This window comes from Gekko japonicus, unplaced genomic scaffold (assembly GCF_001447785.1).
Source record: "Gekko japonicus isolate JY-2015 unplaced genomic scaffold, Gekko_japonicus_V1.1 scaffold28, whole genome shotgun sequence".
NCBI classification, from domain to species: domain Eukaryota; kingdom Metazoa; phylum Chordata; class Lepidosauria; order Squamata; family Gekkonidae; genus Gekko; species Gekko japonicus.
The window spans coordinates 2187764-2209359 of record NW_015177010.1 but is presented as its reverse complement, the minus strand read 5'-3'; the positions used below and the strand labels follow the sequence as shown (position 1 = coordinate 2209359).

Below are 21596 nucleotides of genomic sequence, written 5' to 3'. Positions count from 1 at the left end.
ATTTCCCTTTGCAGAAACTACACTGATTTTCCTTCAGCAGTCTTTGTCTCTCTATGTGCCTAACAATTCTATCTTTTGTTACAGTTTCTACTAATTTTATTTATTTATTATTAAATTAGATTTATTAGGCTGCCCTTCCCTACAAGCAGGGCTCAGGGCAGCTCACAACAGTATTATACAGTCACATACAACTACATTAAAACAATAAAATAAATTACAATAGGTAAAAACAGTATGTATGTGTTATGTCTTGACATCGACATATAAAGTAAAGCTTGAAACCTCTGCCAGATTCTAATCTGGAACAACACCATTGGCTGAAGCGTGTTATGTAACCAATGAAATGTAAGAGTCTGTGCTGGAAGGAAGACAAATGATTGGATGTTATCTTTACAAGGTGATTGGATGTTAACTATGAGAGGATGTGGCTACCAGTTTAAAAGGAGCTGTGCTCCACTGTTGTTTTTGTGGTGTGTCCTCAGATGTTGTGTGATCTTGGAAGTTCTGGTTCTTTAATAAAGCTGAATCACTTATTACTTACTTCATTGTTGAGTTGCATACTTAACAATATATATTTGCCTTGAGGAGCAAAATATTTGTGTTGGACACAAATCTAGACCTAATAAATACAGATATTCAAAATATACTGATGTGCAAATATATGTGTTTTACTGGAAACCACTTTGAATAAATTTAGAGAGATGGAATATAAACCAAACCAGTGTTTATTTTTAGCTTTCCCAGAACCCTATTTTCTCCGAAGGTGCTCAGACTCTGACAGATTGCCCCATCATCGGATACAATTCCCACCAGCGATCATGGAGGGTGACGGCCGAAATGTCACGACGATTAAACCAGTCTAAAGTTGCACCACATATGTGACCTTAACGACACCGCCGGCTACGCTTTTATTTACCTCAGATTCTGTTATTATCGCCTTGCCCGGAGGGGGCCGCTGTTGAGCGTCCCTTCACCCTTCGCTTGCCGCCCGATCACCGCTGCTTCCCGATTCCGCTCCGACCAGATCAAGGGACTACATTTCCCAGCGTGCCTCGCGGGCGTGGCAGGAAGTCTCGTGTCTGCCAGGCGAGGGGCAGCAATTGCTGCTCCTGCTGTCGCTGCCGGGTTCGGGTCTGTCATGGCGCTGGAGACCCTCTCCCCGGACTGGGAGTTCGATCGCGTCGACGACGGTTCTCAGAGTAAGAGCGGGAAAAGAACGAGGCGGGGAGGGCGTGTCCTTCTCTCAGGGAACTCAGATGGGGGGGGTTGTTGGTTCGTTGAGTCTGACACTTGCGGGGAGTCGCTTAGCCCGCCCCTGTCCTGTGCAATGGGACCGCCTGACTCGGTCCTTCCTCCCAATACCTTCTCTCCCTCTCTCTCCCACCACCCCCTATAGCCTTTCGCCTCTCCACGTAGCCGGGGGGGGGGGGGTGTCGGAGGGCCACAGGGCTGTTGCCGTCCCTCGGCACTCTTCAGCCATTCTTTCGGTCAAGGTGGCTGAAGGGTAAAAAGGGTGCTTCTCTCCCCCCCCCCTTTAGTAGATTATACACTTTATTTTTTAAAGGGAAAATACTAACAGAATTCAATACAATCAAAACTTTACTTTTTTTTTTTTTTTAAAGAGCATTTTTAAAAAGGGCACTTAAGCGCAGAGAGGCTTTAATGTGTCCGGAAAATCCAGCCTGGTTTCCACAACCACAGAGTTCATTTCTACTATTTTGTCATTTGAAAAAAGTGTACAAAATGGAAACACAAGGGTGCTTTATCATATCCCATCTCCTTTGCCGGCTCCCCCCCCCCCCTTTTAAAATATGTACAATTAAAAGATGTGCAACAAATCCATCCACACATTCTTGTCCTGGAAGCTTGACAAGAATTCTCTTCCTGAAATGGAATAAAACAGGAGTCTAGTGGCACTGTGAAGGCTAATTTACTACAGCGTCCCTGTAATAATAAATTTTGTTAGTCTTTAGAGTACCACTGGTCTTCTGTTTTGTTTTGCCTGCTGCTACAGACTAACATGGTTGTCTATACGAAATTATCCTTAGACAGATTCTAAAGTGGTAGTTGCTATTGTAGTGTCTTTTGGCAACTTTGTTGCTGATACTAGCTACAAGACACTTTCATATGGGTTGACCTGTTTGTAGCAGCAAAACTAATTTATTACAGTGTAACCTGCTTGTGAGTCGGAGATTGGCTTCATCAGATGCACGAAATGCACAACTGTAAGAGTGGTACATTTATGTTAACAACAGCAAAGTGGAGGAAGATGTCGCAAAGAGAGGCTGGTTTAAAATCAAGTCAACAGAGCAGTCGGTTCACTCAGAGTGAGAACTGTTCTGAACTGTTGTTCCATAGGTAAAGTAGGGTTAGCTTAAAATTGAGGGAAGTGTAAGAGGAAACAAAATAAGCAGATCCAAGACTTCCTCATGATTTATGGTGGTACAGGAGAAAAGCACAATAGAAATGTCTTATGAATAGATTCTGTTAAGATAGATGAAGATGGGTAGCCATGTTAGTCTGTCTGTAGCAGTAGAAAAGAGTTAGAGTCCAGTAGCACCTTAAAGACTAACAAAATTTGTGGCAGGGGATGAGCTTTCATGAGTTCACTGCTCACGTCTTCAGATACAGCTAGAAAGTGAGTCCATCTGTCCTACATATTGGAAAGTCACTCCACTTTTCAGTACATAGGAGAGATGGACTCACATTCTAGTTGTATGCAAAGAAGTGAGCAGTGACTCAGGATAGCGCATACCCTACCACAGATTTTGTTAGTCTTTAAGTTGCTACTGGACTCTTACTCTTTTCCACAGATTCTATTAGTTAGCAAAGATGGCCCCTGTTTTGAACTGTCAAATAATTTATCAATTTTACTCTTTCTGCCATGTTCCAGTTTTCCCAAATGAATGGAGTTAGATGGTGTGCAATACCTAGTTTGATCTGGGCAATAACTAATATGTTCGTAATTCTCTCAAGGTTGTTTTTTTGTATAATATCTTCTAAATCATTGCATCTTTTCCTGGATTAATTTATTTGGGATAACTATTGTTTCTTTGGTTCCGTAATCAGATGTGGCAATGTGAGTTAAGAGTTGTTGCTTCCCTCATAACTGGGTAATGGAAAGGATGGTTAAAAAACCATTCCTTTAACCATTATTCTGCAGCCTCCATGATTGTCAGGGGTTAAAAGTTTTAAAATACAGAATTTCTGCTACATTTCCTATGAATAGAGTGGACATTTTGATCCTTTATATTAGTTGTGAGTATGGAACAAGAGAGTGGTGGTAGTTCTGATTTAATCTGGAAGGAAAACATCTGCCACTTAATGCATACCCGTATGCAAGACTGCAGGTGTCACTAGCAATGTTCCCTCTAAGCTGTGGAGTCCCGTGAGCAAAAATTCTACTTTGTGAGCTGCTGGCCTTAAAGTTGTGAGCGATCGATTTGGCTGCGGCATAAATCAGTCTGCTCTGGAGCCATCCCTTCCTGAGCAAGGACAAAAATGTGTGAGCCGGAGGCTAAAAAATGGTGAGCTAGCTCAGACTAACTCAGCTTAGAGGGAACACTGGTCACTAGGTACGCTTTATCTACTCTTTTGCTCACAGCAATGTTCAGTAATGATAGATCTCCCTCAGCCTTTCACTGCATTTTTGCAGGGGGAGTGGGGTTCAGATCTGTTCTTGATGATGGTGACTGTGGCAGCAGGGAAGTGGTGGCTAGTCCAGATGAGTACAGAATGAAAAAGTGGGATCTTGAATATGTGCCACAAATTTAGGAATAAAAGATGTCATTTGGATTCAAATAGATCTTATTTGAATGTTCCATAAGAAAACCACCTGTTCTTGCGCCACAGGTCCAGTTTGGTGTAGTGGTTAGGAACACGGACTCTAATCTGGGAGAATCAGGTTTGATTCCCCACTCCTCCACGTGCAGCTGCTGGTGTGACCTTGGGTTATTCATAAGTTCTTTCAGAGCTGTTCTCTCAGGGGCAGTTCTGGAGAGAGCTCTCTCAGCCCCACCTACCTCATAGGGTGTCTGTTATGGGGAGGGGAAGGGAAAGGAGATTGTGAACCACTTTGAGACTCTCAGGTAGCAAAGGGTGGGGTATAAATCCAATCTCTTCTTCATCATCTGGCTGTGACAGTGTTGGAACAGAGCACAGTGCCACTAAATACCTCCCCTCCCTCCATATTGGTCTTCCATCCTTCCTTTCTCTCAAGCATTTTTTCTGTTAATACTTTCCTTCCCCTTGGGCTTCCTATATGCATTTGTTTCAACTGAGATTCTTTATTCTTCTTAGAACAATGCATTTCCTTCTCTTAATTGTTTTATTTTTCTACGAAGTACCAACATTTCTTCTCTCTTGTAAAGCAAGTAGTTTGCTTTAGATACAGTTAGGTTTAATTGTAGCTCTTCCCACTTTTAGCTAGCTAACTTGTCACATTGGAATAATTTAATTGTGTGGTATGTAGGTTTCTCTCTTTGCTTCTTGGTTTGGAGAAATTGACATGGGACAATCTCTTCCGCTTATGCTTTCATGACCATTTAAAACTTAACTTCCTGTGGTAATGGCTTCATTGTATCAAATATTAATCCTTACCTAAACTGTTCTTGGAGGCATTCCACACATTTAAACAGAGTGCATGTGCATATTCCACTGTTTGAAAACACAAACATTGTGAAATAGTTTACACAATGATTATTCAAAATATTTCATGAACTGCCCTAACCTGGATAGCCCAGGCAAGCCTGATCTTGTCAGATCTCGGAAGCTAAGCAGGGCCGACCATGGCAAGTATTTGGTTGGGAGACCTTCAGAGAATACCAGGCCCGGGAGGCCAGAGGCAGGCTATCAATCCACTTCTCTGAATGTCCTCTGTGCCCCAGTAGGAGTCACCAGAGGTTGCCATGACTTCCAGGCATGGGCATGCACACACACACACACACGCCCAAATGCAAAAATATACTAAAAAACCCCATGAACTAAATTTTGCACAGTAGTGATCTATATCGTTAGTTCTTGAGAGAGCAGGTTAACTTTTTCATCTTAATGCTCTGCATGTCTTCTCATTTTGACATGTGTAGCAGGGAAATTTAAAGTAATGCATCTCTTCCCCAAATTCAGTTCTGTAAATTCAAGCTAATGCTAATAATAGCTAATAATAATATGGTTATGATGTAGCAATAGCAGAAATGTGTGAAACTTAGAAAATAGCGATTGGGCAATGTGTTCTTTTCAAATCACCTTGCAGATTGCCTAACTGGGTACAGTTCCTACCCAGTGTAAAATGAAAGCAGTCTGTGTCAAGCTGGTTAAAACAGAAGCTTTCAAAGTAATTTGCAGTTATAGATGTTTAGTAATGGGAAATAAGAATCCTGCTGGATTATTATAAGGGTCAATCTAGTCCATCATCTTCTTTTCAGCAGGGGCTAGCAAAAACCAAAGGCAGAGAGTGACAGCAAGAACTCTCACTCAATATTTGCCCTATAGTGCCTGGAATTCAGAGGTATGTTGCCTCCAAATAGGTGGATTTGGTATAGATCCATCGCACATAAATTAATCTACTCACCTTTTAAAATTACCTGCATTAGTGGTCATCAACAAATTCTGTGACTTATCTCCAGGAAGACATATTTACTTTTGTCTGTTTTGAATCTACTGCTAATCAGTTTTATTGAGTGACCCTCAATTGATAAAATAACCTGTTTTGTGTCTCTCCTTCGTCTTCTAAACTGAAGAATTCAAACTCCTTTAGACTTTTCTTGGTTTCCCACAGAATCTCTTTGTAATCATTAGTTTTATATTACTTATAGAAAGGAGACTAATTTTAGTGACAAGTTGTGTTTTTAGAAGGCTGAAAATTTCCTGTATGAGTTATAAATTCTGCTTACATGACAGGGAGGGCTTCTGAATGTTTCACTTGTAACTTTCAGTTTGATATGATCAAAAGTAGTTTGGGTTTGACAAAAGTACATTAAAATACTTCAGTAGAGAGAGTGGGTCATGTAAAGTTTCCACTGTGTATTAGTCAAGACAACAGGAAAGTATAGAAATGGTGACTGTTTATCGACCATGATATTTTACCATCTGAAAGATTTTATAATATGCTGTATTTTGTCTTGTTTAAAAAGCTATGGAATATGTGGAAAAGTTTAAGCTCCAATTGATTAGCTATGTTCTATTTTGTACCAATAGGTCAATTGTTGGGAGATGAATTTGCATATATACAGCATTGTAAAGTATAGATCATTTTCCTTTGTAAGAATAAAATTTTCTTTGTAAAAAAAAATGAACAGAGGTACAGAGCAACAAAGTAATCAAGACCTTTTACATTATCAAAAATGTGGTTGTTGTACCAGTAATCTTGCTATAATGAAAATAATACTGTTTATTTTTAGAAATCCATGCTGAAGTGCAGTTGAAGAATTATGGGAAATTCCTTGAGGCATACACTTCTCAACTGAAGAGAATTGAAGATGCGCTGGATGACTCTGTGGGAGATGTTTGGGACTTTAATCTTGATCCCATTGAATTAAACGTATGCTTGTGTTTAATGTTCATATTTTTTTACACGTAATTCTGTTGAGTTACTAATATACATGTGGGAGTCTGTTGAATGCTAAAGGTCTTTGGAGAAGGGATTTAGTGCTTCATACAGTAGCTTACATGTAAATGCCACTGATAGGAATAGGACTTCTGTGCAACTGTGCACAAGGTTTTAGTCCAAAAATCTAGCACTGTGTAGCTTTCAGAAGAAACTTGCACAATCTAGAGCAAACATTTGGTAAGAGGTAGGGATGAGCTGGCATTGTATTTATCTGGTGAATTGGCCCTTATGATGTTCCGATCCTTACATTTATTTTTGTTTCTTTATGACATGTGTATTGTTCTTCTCAAGGTCAGATCAGTTTAAATGTTTATTTATTTTTTAGTTCTTTACAAAACTTATGCCCGGACTTCTAGCCCTCATCAGGGCCACCAAGATGGTTAAAAGATTAAAAGCATACATAAAAAACACATCTTAAAATCATTTAAAAACAAACAAAAACACATCATTTGAACAATTAAAACCAAGTTAAAATACACATGCATAAAAAGAACAGTTAAACAGGTCAGGAAGGAGGGGTCACTGAGGGAACAGCAGGCAAAACAAAAAGGTCTTAACCTGCTGGCAAAAGATGACAACAGAAGGGGACAGATGAATCTGTTAGAGCAGAGAGTACCAAACTTTAAGCGTCATGACTGAGAAGGTCCTCTCCCAGGGCAGGGGCACTGGAAGAAGGGCCTCGAAAGATGATCATAGTGATCAGGTAGATTCATAACAGAGTAGGCAATCTTTCAGATATGATGATCCGAAGCAGTGTAGGGCTTTAAAAGTCAACACCGGCACCTCGAATTGTGCAGATCGGAAGCCAGTGTAGATGGACCAAGAGTATGATATGGTCCTTATGACCCATTCCAGTCAACATCCTGTCTGTAGCATTTGGCAGCAGCTGGGGTTTCCAAACACTTTTCAAGGATAGCTTCCTGTAGAGTACATTGCAGTAATATTGTTTCTTTTATAATTTAAAGACACATAGCATTGTAAAATTACTGCTTTTTAACTTGTTCATTAATGATTTGGAGATGGGAATAAGCAGTGAAGTGGCTAAATTTGCGGATGATACAAAGTTGTTCAGGGTGGTGAAAACCAGTGAGGATTGTGAGGCACTCCAAGGGGATCTGTCAAGGATGGGCGAGTGGGCGTCAACATGGCAAATGGGGTTCAATGTGGCCAAGTGCAAGGTGATGCACATTGGAGCCAAAAATCCTAAATATAAATACACATTGATGGGGTCTGAACTGGCAGAGACTGAGCAAGAGAGAGATCTTGGAGTTGTAGTGGATAACTCACTGAAAATGTCGAGACAGTGTGTGACTGCAATAAAGAAGGCCAATGCTATGCTGGGGATTATTAGGAAGGGTATTGAAAACAGATCAGCCAATATAATAATGGCCCTATATAAATCAATGGTGAGACCTCATTTGGAATACTGTGTGCAGTTCTGGGCACCACACCTTAAAAAGGATATTATAGCTTTGGAAAAAGTGCAGAAAAGGGCAACTCGAATGATAAAAGGGTTGGAACACTTTCCCTATGAGGAAAGGTTAAAGCGCTTAGGGCTCTTTAGCTTGGAGAAAAGACGACTGAGGGGTGACATGATCGAGGTTTATAAGATTATGCATGGGAAAGAGCAGGTAAAGAAAGAGGTACTTTTCTCCCTTTCTCACAATACAAGAACTCGTGGGCACTCCATGAAACTGCAGAGCGGTCGGGTTAGAACGGATAAAAGGAAGTACTTCTTCACCCAAAGAGTGATTAACACATGGAATTCACTGCCACAGGAAGTGGTGGGTGCTACAAGCATGGACGGCTTCAAAAGGGAATTAGATAAGCATATGGAGCAGAGGTCCATCAGTGGCTATTAGCCACAAGGTATAGCTAGGGGCTCTGGGGCAAGTGATGCTCTGTCTTCTTGGTGCTTGGGGGGGGTCAACAGTGGGAGGGCTTCTAATGTCCTGGCCCCACTGCTGGACCTCCTGATGGCACTGGTATTTCTGGCCACTGTGTGACACAGAGTGTTGGACTGGATGGGCCTTTGGCCTGATCCAACATTGGCGTCTCTTATGTTCTTATGTTCTTACTAACTAGAGCTTCTTTCCTTGGGCATTCCTTCTTTGGCCGTTCCCTCTGAACACACAGGTCTTTGTGGCCCCTCAGAATCTGAAGGAGGGGCTGGGTCAGTTGGATTCCCGGATTACAGTATGATATGAGGTCTCTGGCATGGCTTCTCTGCTTTTTTTTTTTTGTGGAAAAAGTATGTATCATAAACAGATGTAGCATAAACATCTCAGATAAGGCTGATATGAGTGCAGATTGGTTTATAAATGTTTTATGAATGAACCCTAGAGATTTTAAACTGTTTTAACTGAATTGTGCTGGTTATGCACCGAATAAAAACTGACTGAGTGACTAGAAGCTAACCTTGAGAAGATCCTTCTTGGTTAAACATAAAATGTCATTAGGAGAAACTTGTGTGGTGTGGTAAAAGCTGAATAAGGAATCAACATGTGATTGGAAGTTTAAGCTTGGATTTGAGAAGCCAAATGAACTATGTTCCCACCAATGTTCCCTCTAAGCTGTGGAGTCCTGTGAGCAAAAATTCTACTCTGTGAGCCACTGGCATTAAAGTTGTGAGCCAGCCATTTGGCTACTGCGTAAATTAGTTTGCTAAGAAAAAAATGTGTGAGCCGGAGGCTAAAAAACTGTGAGCTGGCTCACACTAACTCAGCTTAGAGGGAACACTGGTTCCCACCTTTACTTTCCCTGGGGGTGGGGGGAGCATGCTTTAGGGTCAAAGACTTTCTTCTCTTGATTATTATTTTGATCAAAGATTTGTCATTCACTAAGTAGTACAGAAGGCCTTGCTTATAGCATCTAACATGGTATTCTTTCTGGAATTCATCTTCATAGAGGGATAAATGGGTCATGCATTAGCTTGTCCTTACTGTATGTGTAGCATGAAGTGAAAATATTAGAACCCGTTTTCCCTTTTTTGTTGAAATGTGATGACTTCATATTCTCCCCTTCATTTTTAATATGAGCCTCTTTAATGTGAATGAGGATTATACATCTGAAGCTTCAAATTGTTACATAATACTCATAATTGTGTTTGCTACTTAGGAACATTGTTTTAAAATACCCCTAGCTAAGACTGCATTTTTAGTGATCCACAGGATCCTCTAAAGGCAAGCAAAATTCCTTCTTTCCAGCAGTAATGCCTAGCTATGAGCCTAGTGAGAAATCATGCAGAGGTTTTCCCATGTGATAGCCATCATTTATTTATTAATGTTTATTTAGCATTTGGTTTTTGGAATGAATTTTTTCTCAAAGAAATTTCATGGCTTAAATGTGTTTTCTTTTTGTGTCCTTTTTTAAAATATGAGAACAATTAATCTCCTAGAAAATTGCCTGCCAGCAACAGTCAGCTTGGGGAAAAAATGTTACTGTGATATGATGATTTAGTCTAGTCAGTCATTCATCTGACTTTCTGTCTTTTCTAAATACGCTCCTGTTTTTGCTTAATTTTAGCTTCTGCCTTATGAACAGTCTTCCTTACTTGAACTCATAAAGACGGAAAACAAGGTAAAGTTCTCAAGTGTCATATATTCCTTTTAATTCCAGAACTTAATATACTTAATTCCAGAACAAGTGGTAAATACTGTATTGTCACTTCTTAATCTTTTTGAACATATGCGAAAAATAACTCTATTTTTTTATTGCTGTGCATATATGAGTCTGTTTTTCTGTTTGATTTGCCAGGTTCTAAACAAAGTCATCACTGTGTATGCAGCCCTTTGCTGTGAAATCAAGAAACTAAAATATGAGGTAACACCTTTTAATAACACAGGCTTGTAGTTGGCAAAACTGGTGTCTAGACTTTGTAATAGATTCATATTCTGCAATTTAAATACATAGCCATGTGTGTTTCCTGCATTAATTCTTTGTAGAGTTATAATTCAAGGGGGAAAAAAATCTCTGCATTTTTTCCTAGGCAGAAACGAAATTTTACAATGGCCTCTTGTTTTATGGAGAAGGAGGTAAGTGCTTCTTTAGTTATGCTAATGTGTGAAAATTCTGGTATAGTTAATTGTTGGTTTATAGATTAAAATTAAGTATAATATGCTATGCATAGTAATATATTTGGAAAAAACTTTGGCTCTTGCATATACAACATTAAAGTATTTTGCAGAGGTGTTTAATTGGTTGTAGAGTGCCTGTAAGAGTGCCTGTCATAGTGCACAGATTGGCTTCTGCTGTTACAGCTTCAGCAGCATTGTGTGTATCAGGGGTATTAAATGCATATCATTGTGAGTAGGATTCAAATGCCATTGTGTTGGCAAAATCATTTTCACTGAACGCTTACAATTTTGAATATCTTTTTTTAGTTTGAAACCTGTTGATTTAACAAAATTTAACAAAATAAGCTGTATGCTTAACTCTTGCGTTTTTATATTTTAAGTAAGCTTAGTGATAATCAATGCATAGTCAATGCATGAAAAGCAGTCACAAGCCATTGGTTGGGTGTATTTTTGAATACTGCTTTTTGGACCAAGGACAAATTTGTAATACTTCTGCGTAAACTTTTTAATATACCCTGAGAACAGTTTTTTCATTTTTGAGGGTTATTCCGTTGAGGTTTTAAGAAGAATACAGTCAACTGATTAATTTAAATTGAAAGTCCTTTTAAATAGAGACTCTTTACACAGCCTATGAAAAACAGAAATAGATGGTGTAGCTTGGATTTCTAATAGCAGCCTGTTCCCCAGCTCTAGAACTGTTAATGAGTAAAACCGGGAATAGACTGCCACAGTTCTCACACTCCTATAGGAAGGAATGGAAAGAAGAGTTGGTGTGAAGATTGTAATTGGTGAAGGAACTTGGTTGATGCTGACTCTTCAGTGGGAAGAATATTGTTGCCTGAGTTTTCTTATTTACTGATTACGTTCTTATCCTGCCTTTCCTCTAGGGAGCTTGTAGTTGGCAGAATTGGTTTCTATACTTTGTTGTATACTTAAAATCTGCATACATGGCACGTGTGTTTCTTCCCTCCTCTGTTTTATCCTTCCTCTATTTTCTCCTTGTGAGGTAGGCTACGCTGAGAGAGAATGGTAGCCCAAGGTCACCCAGTGACTTTTTCATGATGAGTAAGGGTTTGAACCTGGGTCTCCCCAGGCTTACACCACCCTGGCTTTCAGTGGTAAAATGTCAGCTGCTGCAATGAATCCTTCTGGGCAGTATTGTGGCTAAAGGGCAGGTCTCTGTCTCCCTTCTCACATCTGTAGGATGAATGAGATCACACTGTTTTCAGAACAGAACAATCTTTTGTCACTTAATTCATTCATGCCTTAAGGGACGCAGAGGCCATCTGAGATCCTTGGACAGCATTTGGTATAGAAATGCAGTATATTAATTCTTTCTTATTTGGTTGACAACATGCAGTGGAGAAAAAATCCTCTTAGCTCTGTTATTCAAAAAAGGGCATTACAGGCAGTGCAACACTGCTTTAAAAATGAGTAACTTTAAGATGAATTTCATTTTATGCTGCATTTTATTAAAATCCCCTTTGAAAGATATAGTGATGTGTTGCCAAAATTGAAACAAGGCACTTCCTTTGATATTTCTGTCTCATTGGCAGGAAGGAGAGAGCTGTAGCAGCTGCAAGATTCATCCTTTAAAAAAAATTAATGATTTCTTCCGGTCTGTGTGTGGACTAAGCAATTTAAACAGAGCAGGCAAATTCAGGGTGACTGTATAACTTGTGCTTAGGAAGAGTTTTTATCAAATGCATTTGCTCCTTTCATGGTCTGCAGTGATGGGAAAAGGTTTTTTGTGTGTGTGGGTTTCTCTCTCTTTGTGTGTGTATGTGTTTGCTTGCATACCTGGAAGTCATGGTGACTTCTGGCAACCCCTACTGGGGTTTGGACATTTTAAGAGAGGCTTGGTTGCCTGCCTCTGCATCCCAGCCCTGGTATTGTCTCCCTTCCAATTACTTGTTAGGGTTGGCCCTGCTTAACTTCCAAGATCTGACAAGATCGGACTTGCCTGGCCTATCCAGGTCAGGGCCATGATGGGAAAAGTTTAATAGATAGCACTTCCATGTTAGTGAATTGCCTGTATCCTGTGTGCACAGACAAGATGTGATAAGTCCATGTGTGTTTTGTCATTTGAGCATATGATTGGTGTTTTTTCATGATGTACACAAATGAGAGGCATGATGATGATGATGATCATCATCATCATCATATGACATTGTGTGTAGAATAGTGATGAGATCCTAAGATTGTCTGGCAGGTACAAGTTCTAGCTCTTACTGTTATGCTAGTGGTGAGCCAGACTTGTTTTTATGGGCTGAGAGAGCACTGAAAGAACTGTGACTGTCCCAAGGTCACCCAGCTGGCTTTATGTGGAGGAGTGGGGAATTGAATTTTCTGTGTAAACATAATAATACTAATCTAAAAATGGCATTTTGCTATACATCCCATGGTTATAATCAAGGATTTCAGCAGATAGCGTATACAGTTGATTAATATCAAGCAACTAGATAGCATTAAAGTTGAAAAATATGTTCTAGTGAACTTTTAACTTGGAATCCATTGGACATGTTTAAATGGAAAGTCACGTGACACTGGTTATGAGATCTTCAGATTAATACTGGGGACAGTGCATTTTCTAACACCAGAAAAATTTTCATTCATTTTTTGCTTTTCAAGCTTTGGAATCCAGTAAGGTGGAAGGAGATAGCCAAATACAGATGGGGAGATTTGTCTCATTTTTACAGGTAAAGTGTAAGATTTATGTATTTCTGCAACTGCTGCTGGTAATGTGTTTCAGCTGAGCAATGGATTTTAAAATTGTTGCTTGCTACAGGAGAATTACCTTCATTGAAAAGGTTTACTTAAACATTTTTTGGCCTTTGCACGTGAAAACCCCTTTCAAGTGAGTAAGGGGCAATACTACTTCTCTGTATCATCCCTTATAGAGAGGAAGCAGATGGATATGGGGAATTCTGAGCACAAAAAGAGTTAACCAGTCCTTTTTTTTAGCCTCCTGCAGATGCTTTTCCTTCAAGGACAAAAGCTGTCAGAAACAAAGGACTGACTCAACACGTTTGACCAACACAGAGTAAAATCAATTGTTTCAACAAAACAAAGACATTGAAGGCCTGATTTTTAAAGGGACTATTCCACTTGAAGTATTTACTGCTTCAAAGAAATAACAGTTTGATTTACCAAGGAACAATTGCCAGGGGACTTTTGCTTGTTCATTCTTAAATGAAAGAAGGATCTGAGTTGCTCAACTTCCTCAGCTTTTTGTAGAAATTGTGGTTTTTTAAAAAAATCTGGCATAATTTCAGTGGCATGGGATTGTTCTGTCTCACACAGGATCATGTAAATGTTTTAAAATGGGGTTGGGAAAATTAATCCAAAGGAGTTTTAGGAAGAACTGGCACCCAGCATATTCTGGAATTCTTTTTGACACAGTTGATATGTATTCATGTGACAGATATGCGATCTATTCTGTTTTGTCTATTGTGCGATCCTTGATCCCATAGATAACTGTCTGCTGTCTCATAAGACATTGGGTGGAGAATTTCCAGATGGCTTAGATTTTTCACTTAGATTCCTCACTGCTTTACTTTTGCATCTTTCTATTGAGTCCAATAGCACTTTCTGGATAGCACTTTCCGGATAGCACTTTCCGATAGAAAATGTTGGCACGTTCAGTCTCTAGGTGGAGTCCTAATTTAGTCAATTTCCTGCTAGAGATTCAATAAACTGTAAATAACTGTTCGTGTACAGCTGTTAACATAACCATTAATGGCTGTGTTGTTGGGACATCACAGTTCCAGCTATTAGTCTCTGGAGGTTCTAAACAGATGTGAGATCATTAAAAATTTATAGACAATGTAATTAAATAATTACAAGCATTAAACTAGTAACATTAAGGCACTTGATGGTATTTGGGATTGGACCCATGTGAGCAGAACACTGAAATTTTCCTCATGTTTGTCTATGGCTGTATTGGATTAACTTAACACATGGTGGTAAATGTCAAAATTCTATCTGACAACTAGACTTTAAATAAACATTTTATTTAGGATTTTAACCTCTCCATGGGTGACTGCTCATTATTTTTCAAGTATGTAATATTGCCCTGTTAATTTCTAAATCTACAGATAAATGTTCTTGTTTCATGAACAAATGGTCTCTAATATAAATCTGTGTGAAATTTGTCATTTCAGGAACTGTCTTGTTTCGTGACACGGTGCTATGAAGTGGTGATGAATGTAGTACATCAACTGGCTGTCCTTTATTCTAGTAACAAGTAAGTACTGACAGAAATGTTGCCTTTGAATACCAGATGAAAACGTAGCACATTGATGTGCTCCTTAAATTTTGTGCATTTGAGAAGCTGGGAACATGTGGGGAAGGACTGTGGAATATGTATCTAAAATATTGTGTTAACTCATAAACCAACTTGGTGTCATTATTGTTTGATCTTTCTGGCATGCTTTTTTCTGGAAAGGTCTTTCCCAGCATTTGCTGTCTGAGAAGCTTCTCTTAAAGATGCCAGAGATTGCACCTGCATCTTAAAAGCATGTGCTTTACCACTGAGCCATGGTCACTCATGTTCGCTGAATTGTCTTGTGCCAGTGTTGTTTTCTGGAATAGAATGAGAGTATGTTATGACTGGCAATGCAATCCATATCCCCACAACCAAATTAGTGCAACATGTAAATTAAGTCATGCAAATGTTGCTTCTACTAATGGTATGAATGTGTTAGCACAAACTTAAAAACAATTCTCAGCACCAAGTGAGAATGTTAATGGATCAATAAGCCCTGTGTGAGGTATATCTAACAAATGTGGAAACAGTTTTGGGCATTTTGATTCCAAGTCTAGAGCTGAAATTGATAGGTGGATACCTTCTGTACATTTGTACTCATATTTCTAGCCTGACTTTCCTCCATGTGGGGCTCAAAGTGGCTAATATGAGATTACAACCGACCACGTAGTGATCAAATCAAAAAGTATAGCCAATCACGGAGCAAGGATGCCGCATGATATTATATTGGGAGAAATCCTAGGCTGTGAAGGGCTTTAAAGCTAAGAATTCAGATATAAAAAGGCAGTCAATGAAGAATTCTGTAAATAGGTGTGATATGTGATATGTGAATAATAGTTTGCTACAGATAATAGTCAGTGCATTTTGCTCTAACTGAAGTTTCCAAGTTGTCTTCAAGAGGAGGCCCATGTAGAGCATATAATAAGAGTCTAGCTTTGAGGTTAATGTACCATAGGTGTGTAGGTTACACTTGAATAAGAAACCAGTCTCCATAATTGTTGAAGCTGAAACCAATTGCTCTTGGCTACAGTTCCATCTAACAAAGCACCCAGGTTCTTGACTGACTCTGTTAAAGATAGACTCACACCATCAAGGGTGTACAACACAAAATTATTGGAAACCAAATTCTCTGACTGATCCACATAAAAATTAAACTTCTTGCCAGGTCCCTTTAATAAAAAGAGTGAGACTGCATGTTATTAAAGTGTGATATCTTTGTTTTGGGAGGTCCAAGGTTTGCATTAATATTGGCATATGAATGTTGCCAGATTTTTGTGAGCAGTTTTTGATGTTATTGTAGTTTCTAGTTAGTCTTTCAAGTTGGAATTGTGTGGTGGTAGTGTGAATCATGCTTGTAGTTAGAAAAGACCAGAAGGGAGATTTCCAGATGTGAGGTTCTATTTGAAGCTGATGTGTTTGCTTCGAGGAGGGGAGCCACCTTTAGAGTGTAGTATTTAGTCTGGTCAGGGAGTTTGGGATCACTGGGAAATCCCATGATATTTTACAGATGTTAATGTCTGTCTTCTGGACATAGTTCAAATAGTCTCTTGTCTGTATTCCCTCAGCCCTTTTAGCAGGTGTTAGTTTTCTCCTGGGTTTCTTTGTAATAATATTTGGCAGCACAGCAGCATGACTCATTTTTTTCAATGGGTGAAGCTGCATATGTAATCTTTATTTATATGAAGGCATTCACAGCAGTCATTCCAAGGTGCTATATAAACACCACTGGTGACATATAAAGAACCATTATTAAGTCTAGCAGTTATACCAGGCCTGTGCCATGCTGAACACTACCCACCAGCCATTTGTTGTGAACTGCCAGGGACTTGTTAAACTTCCTGCTTCTGCTGCCTGCTTGAAACCACCAAAGCAGGGGCTGTTGGAAGAGAAGAAGAAGAAGAAGAGATTGGATTTATACCCTGCCCTTCACTACCCGAAGGAGTCTCAGAGCAGCTTATTTTATATATTTATTCATATTTATAGCCCGCCCTTCCTGCAAAGTGGGCTCAGGGCAGGTAATAGCATTTCATTTGTACAAAATATATTTGATTAATATAGTGTAAGAATTAAAATTTAGAACATCATCATAAATATTAAAATGGTGGTCTCAAACTGATGGCAAAAGAAATTTTTCAGTTGTAGGAGGTTCCTGGTCCGGGATGAAATATAAATAATGGCCAGCAGTTGTTAAATAGATGACAGAATAACAGAAACCTCAGGGAGGCCATATATGGATGTCCGCTGCCTCAGCCAAAAGCCTGGCGGAACAGCTCCATCTCGCAGGCTCTGTGGAATTGAAGAAGATCCCGCAGGGCCCTGATCTCAATGGGGAGCATGTTCCACCAGGAAGGGGCCAGGGCAGAAAAGGCTCTGGCTCTGGTCAAGGCAAGATGGACGTCTTTCGGGCCAGGGACTACCAGGAGGTGTTGACCTGGTTCTCTCAGATTAGAGTCCACGCTCTTAACCACTACACCAGACTGGCTCCTGGCAAGCATGGTACGTGACCTTTGTGCTGTGCTCTGCTTGATGAGTCACAAGTTGTGTAGAATTAGATGTGGCACATTCTTTGTACTGTTGCGACTCAGTTAAGTGTCTTTAGTTTTCAAATATTTATTTATTTCAACTTACAGCCCACCCTCCCCTGTATACAGGGCTCAGGGTGGGGAACAACATTCCATACAATGTTCACAATTGGGTTAGAATTAAAATCAAGTTAACATGTTACCTAACAATTTGCAGATGGTGCATAAACAGGCAATTTAGTGTCCCTTTCCCCATGATGGAAGGGGAAGGACAGAGCCAGGCTAGATGGAAAAAACCATTGCTGTCCTCAACCATAGGCCTGGTGGAAACATCTCTGTCTTACAAGCCCTGCGAAACTGCATTAGGTTCCACGGGGCACAGATATCATTCAGCAGAGAGTTCCACCAGGCCAACACCAGGGCCAAAAAAGCCCTGGCTCTGGTTGAAGACAGCCGGATGCTTTTCAGGCCAGGGATCACCAGTAAATTATTCTCACCTGAGTGTAATGCTCTCTAGCGGATATATACCAGGAGAGGCGGTCCCATAGATACATTGGTCCCAGACTTTTTAGGGCCTTAAATGTTTATACCATACCTTGAACCTGATCTGGTATTCAACCTGGAGCCAGTGCAGCTGATGAAGCACTGGTTGTATGTGTGCTGTCGATGCCGTTCCTGTAAGAACCCGTGCCACCACATTCTGGACCAGTTGTAGTTTCTGGGTCAGTCTCAAGGGTAGCCCTGTGTAGAAGGAGTTACAGTAATCTAAACTGAAGGTGACTGTTTATGGATCACTGTGGCTAGGTCCGGGCAAGACAGGAAGGGAGCCAGTTGCCTGATCTGATGCAATGGAATAAACAACAGTCTAGCAACATTTGTGATCTGGGTCTCCATTGATAAGGAGGCATCCAGAAACACACCCAGGCTGTTGACCGTCAGCAGTGGTGTTGAAGGCACACCATCAAGAACTGGGAGTTGGCACCCCAGGCCTGAATCCCCCTTACCCAGCTACAGAACCTCCATCTTAGATGGGTTCAGTCTCAGCTGGCTCTTTTTCAACCATCCAACTATGGCTTCCAAACCATCAACTAAAATATTTGAGGCAGTGTTTGGCCGTCTGTCCATCAACAGATACTGCTGGGTGTCATCCGCATCCTGGTGACAACCCAGTCCCAAACTCCATACCAGCTAGGTGAGGGAGCACATATAGATGTTAAATAGCATTGGAGAGAGAGTATTGCTTCCTGGGGGACTCCCCATACCAGAAGGTATCGTGGTGAGACCCTCTCACCTAGTGCCACCCTCTGTCCCTGACCATGGAGAAATGAGGCAAGCCACTTTAAGGCCGTCCCATGGATTCCTACATTGGCAGTGCAGTGGGTTAACAGATAATGGTCGACCATGTTGAATGTTGCTGTCAGGTCAAGTAATGACAGCAGCACCAACTCACCTTGGTCCAGCTGCCTACAAAGATCATGGTTAGGGTGGAAATGACTGGAATGGGTCTTGAACTGATGTGTCCTCCAGGAAAGTCTGAAGCTGCTCCGCCACCACTCTCTCAATTACCTTACCCAGAAATGAAAGGTTCGATACTGGGCAGTAATTGGTTGGGTCAGTGGGATCCGGAGATGGTTTCTTTCAGGGCAGTGTCATCACAGTCTCTTTTAGCCCCCCTGGATAGACCCCTGAACTCAGGGAAAGTTTTTAATGTCCACCAGGGGCCCCTGTATTCCGTCACCACTGACTTTCACCAGCCATGACTGGCATGGGTATAAGAGGCAAGTGGAAGGTCTGACAGCACCCAGAACCCTGTCAACATCAGCTTGGGAGAGTAGGCTGAAGTTGTCCAATACTGAATCCAATGATGGTCAAGGGGCCTCCAGTCCACATACTGTATCAATGTTGGCAGGCAGCTCATGTTGAAGTGACAAGATTTTATCCTCAAAAAGGCTTGCAAAAGCCTCGCAGCTAATGGCCACATTATTAACATTTTGGGTTTTCCCTGAAATAGAGTTAATTACCTAATTACCCTAAAGAATTGTGCCAGGCGAGAGCTAGCAGATGCAATGGAGCCTGCATAAAATTCTCTCTTTGCAGTCTTCACCGCCATCTTATAGGATTTCATAAATGTCCAATAAGATGTTCTTGCAGCTTCATCATAAGACAGTCTCCAAACTCGCTCTAGTCATCTTAGGTCCTGCTTCGTTCTCTGAAGCTTCATGGTGTATCATGGGGCTAATTTGGGGCGTGAGCGAAGAGGACATTGGGGAGTGATTTCTTTGATGGCTTCAGAGAGACTGGTATGCCAGTCTTCTGTCAGCACTTCTAATGCATCACCAGGGGGCATCAAATCCCGCAGAGCATTCTGGAACCCAGTTGGGTCCATTAGGCTCCGCGGGTGAGCATAAATCCACTCACCACCTAGACAGGAGGGAGCTGGAACACCCAGCTGAGCCTTCAGGACAAAATGATCTGCTCACGGCACACCATCAGTAGCCTCAGATCTATATCTATCCCTATGCCAAAGATCAGATCCAGTGTGCAGCCTGCTTGATGTGTAGAACCTGATACAAACTGGGAGAGCTAGTGTTGCCATGGAAGACACCACGAGGAGGCAGCAGCATTGGCATGGATATTGAAGTCCCCCAGAACTATAAGTCCGGGGTTGATGGAGGACCAAGAAACCTTGAGGGGGCCAGCTCTTTCAAGGCAACGGTCTCGACTTCCCTTACCCAGGTCTTGGTTATGCATGCTTTGTGCACTTCTTGCACTGCTGTGTCATGGTCTTATTATTAATGGGCCTGGTATTGTGCAGCATCAGTGTTGGAGAAGGGTTTATTTTCCTAGTCCCACCACTGACGTTTCTTGGGATGGGATGAAGGTTGGAAGGAGATCGAGCATGACCATATCTCCATCTCCTTCCCTTACTGTACCTTCTCCCACCACCATACCTCTCTTCCCCCAATCACTGGGATCCCTGAACCGGCATTGCTGCTCCAGATATTCTCAGAGTCCATTTCCATATCTCTCTTCCTCCCCTTATCCGCATGTTATACAACTAACAGTTTAGGATTAAACAAATTTTAAATTAGCTAGTCACAACAAAGCAAGTAACCTCCTATAATCAAGCTCCCTCCCACCCTCCTCCCTTCTTAGCCCACCACTAAGCCAATTCGATACAAAGTAGCACTACCTTAAAACCTTCTAAAATAATTGGGAAGGAACAAACATCTTTCCAACAGCAGATCTACCTAACAAATCCTACCTAGCCAGTCCTATAACAACAGAGCAAGCAACATAGACTGACTCAACGCAGAGGCAACAGACCATGTTGGGCCTCTTGCATTTGTGGAATTGTTTTCCCAGTTATTGTCAATTATTGTGATTTATTGAAGAAAGTGAAAAAAACCCCTTTGATTATGTGATGTAAAATGTAGTATTGGTTCATTTTTCAGGACTGCACCTAAAGTTATCGAGACATCAGGAGTTCATTTTCAGGTGAGAATTATTTGCAGAATCTGATGCAGTGTGTCATAAAATTATGCAAGTTCTCAGTCTGGAGCTCAAGTTTTGGTATCTTTTCCTTCTACTGTGGAAATGTAAAACCAGAACTTGTAGTTGTGCCTGGGATTTTATCCTGTTTCTTTCTTGTAATGAAGAGGATCGTACACACAAGAAGGCCTGCTTTTTATCTCAAACAAGTGTGCTGCATTTAATAATTTTCTTAGGGATCCTAAATCTGTGTTGAAATATGTATATTTTCAACAGGCTATGTATGAGCATCTGGGGGAGCTGCTGACTGTTTTACTAACGCTGGATGAGATAATAGACAATCATACCATGCTGAAAGATCACTGGACCATGTACAAAAGGTGCGTTGGTAAAGGGGTCTCTTCTTTAGAAAAAATAAAAGCAGAAACAATGGCAGTAGCCACGTTGAGGGGATCCAGTCCCCCAAGCTAATGCTCCATTGTTTCCATGCACTTAATTGGGGGCTTACTTAGGATTTTTTGCAGCTTGTGCCGAACAAGTCCCCAAGCTTTAGTATTCATACTCAATTACTCCTTGGCTGTATGTGTTTCATCACTGACTTAAATGTACCTTTATTGTACTGAGGTAATTAT

General features: G+C 40.8%; 1 protein-coding gene across 1 annotated transcript in view; it reads left to right on the top strand.

Moving 5' to 3' along the window:
* The first annotated feature begins 1138 nt into the window (after window positions 1–1138).
* Window positions 1139–21596, top strand: part of KIAA1033 (KIAA1033 ortholog) — a 51960-nt gene continuing 31502 nt past the window's right edge. The window contains exons 1-9 of the mRNA XM_015427560.1: window positions 1139–1199; window positions 6399–6538; window positions 10133–10186; window positions 10364–10429; window positions 10596–10641; window positions 13315–13382; window positions 14847–14929; window positions 20928–20970; window positions 21241–21344. Coding sequence (XP_015283046.1) covers window positions 1139–1199; window positions 6399–6538; window positions 10133–10186; window positions 10364–10429; window positions 10596–10641; window positions 13315–13382; window positions 14847–14929; window positions 20928–20970; window positions 21241–21344 — 665 coding nt within the window. The remainder of the gene's footprint in view (window positions 1200–6398; window positions 6539–10132; window positions 10187–10363; window positions 10430–10595; window positions 10642–13314; window positions 13383–14846; window positions 14930–20927; window positions 20971–21240; window positions 21345–21596) is intronic.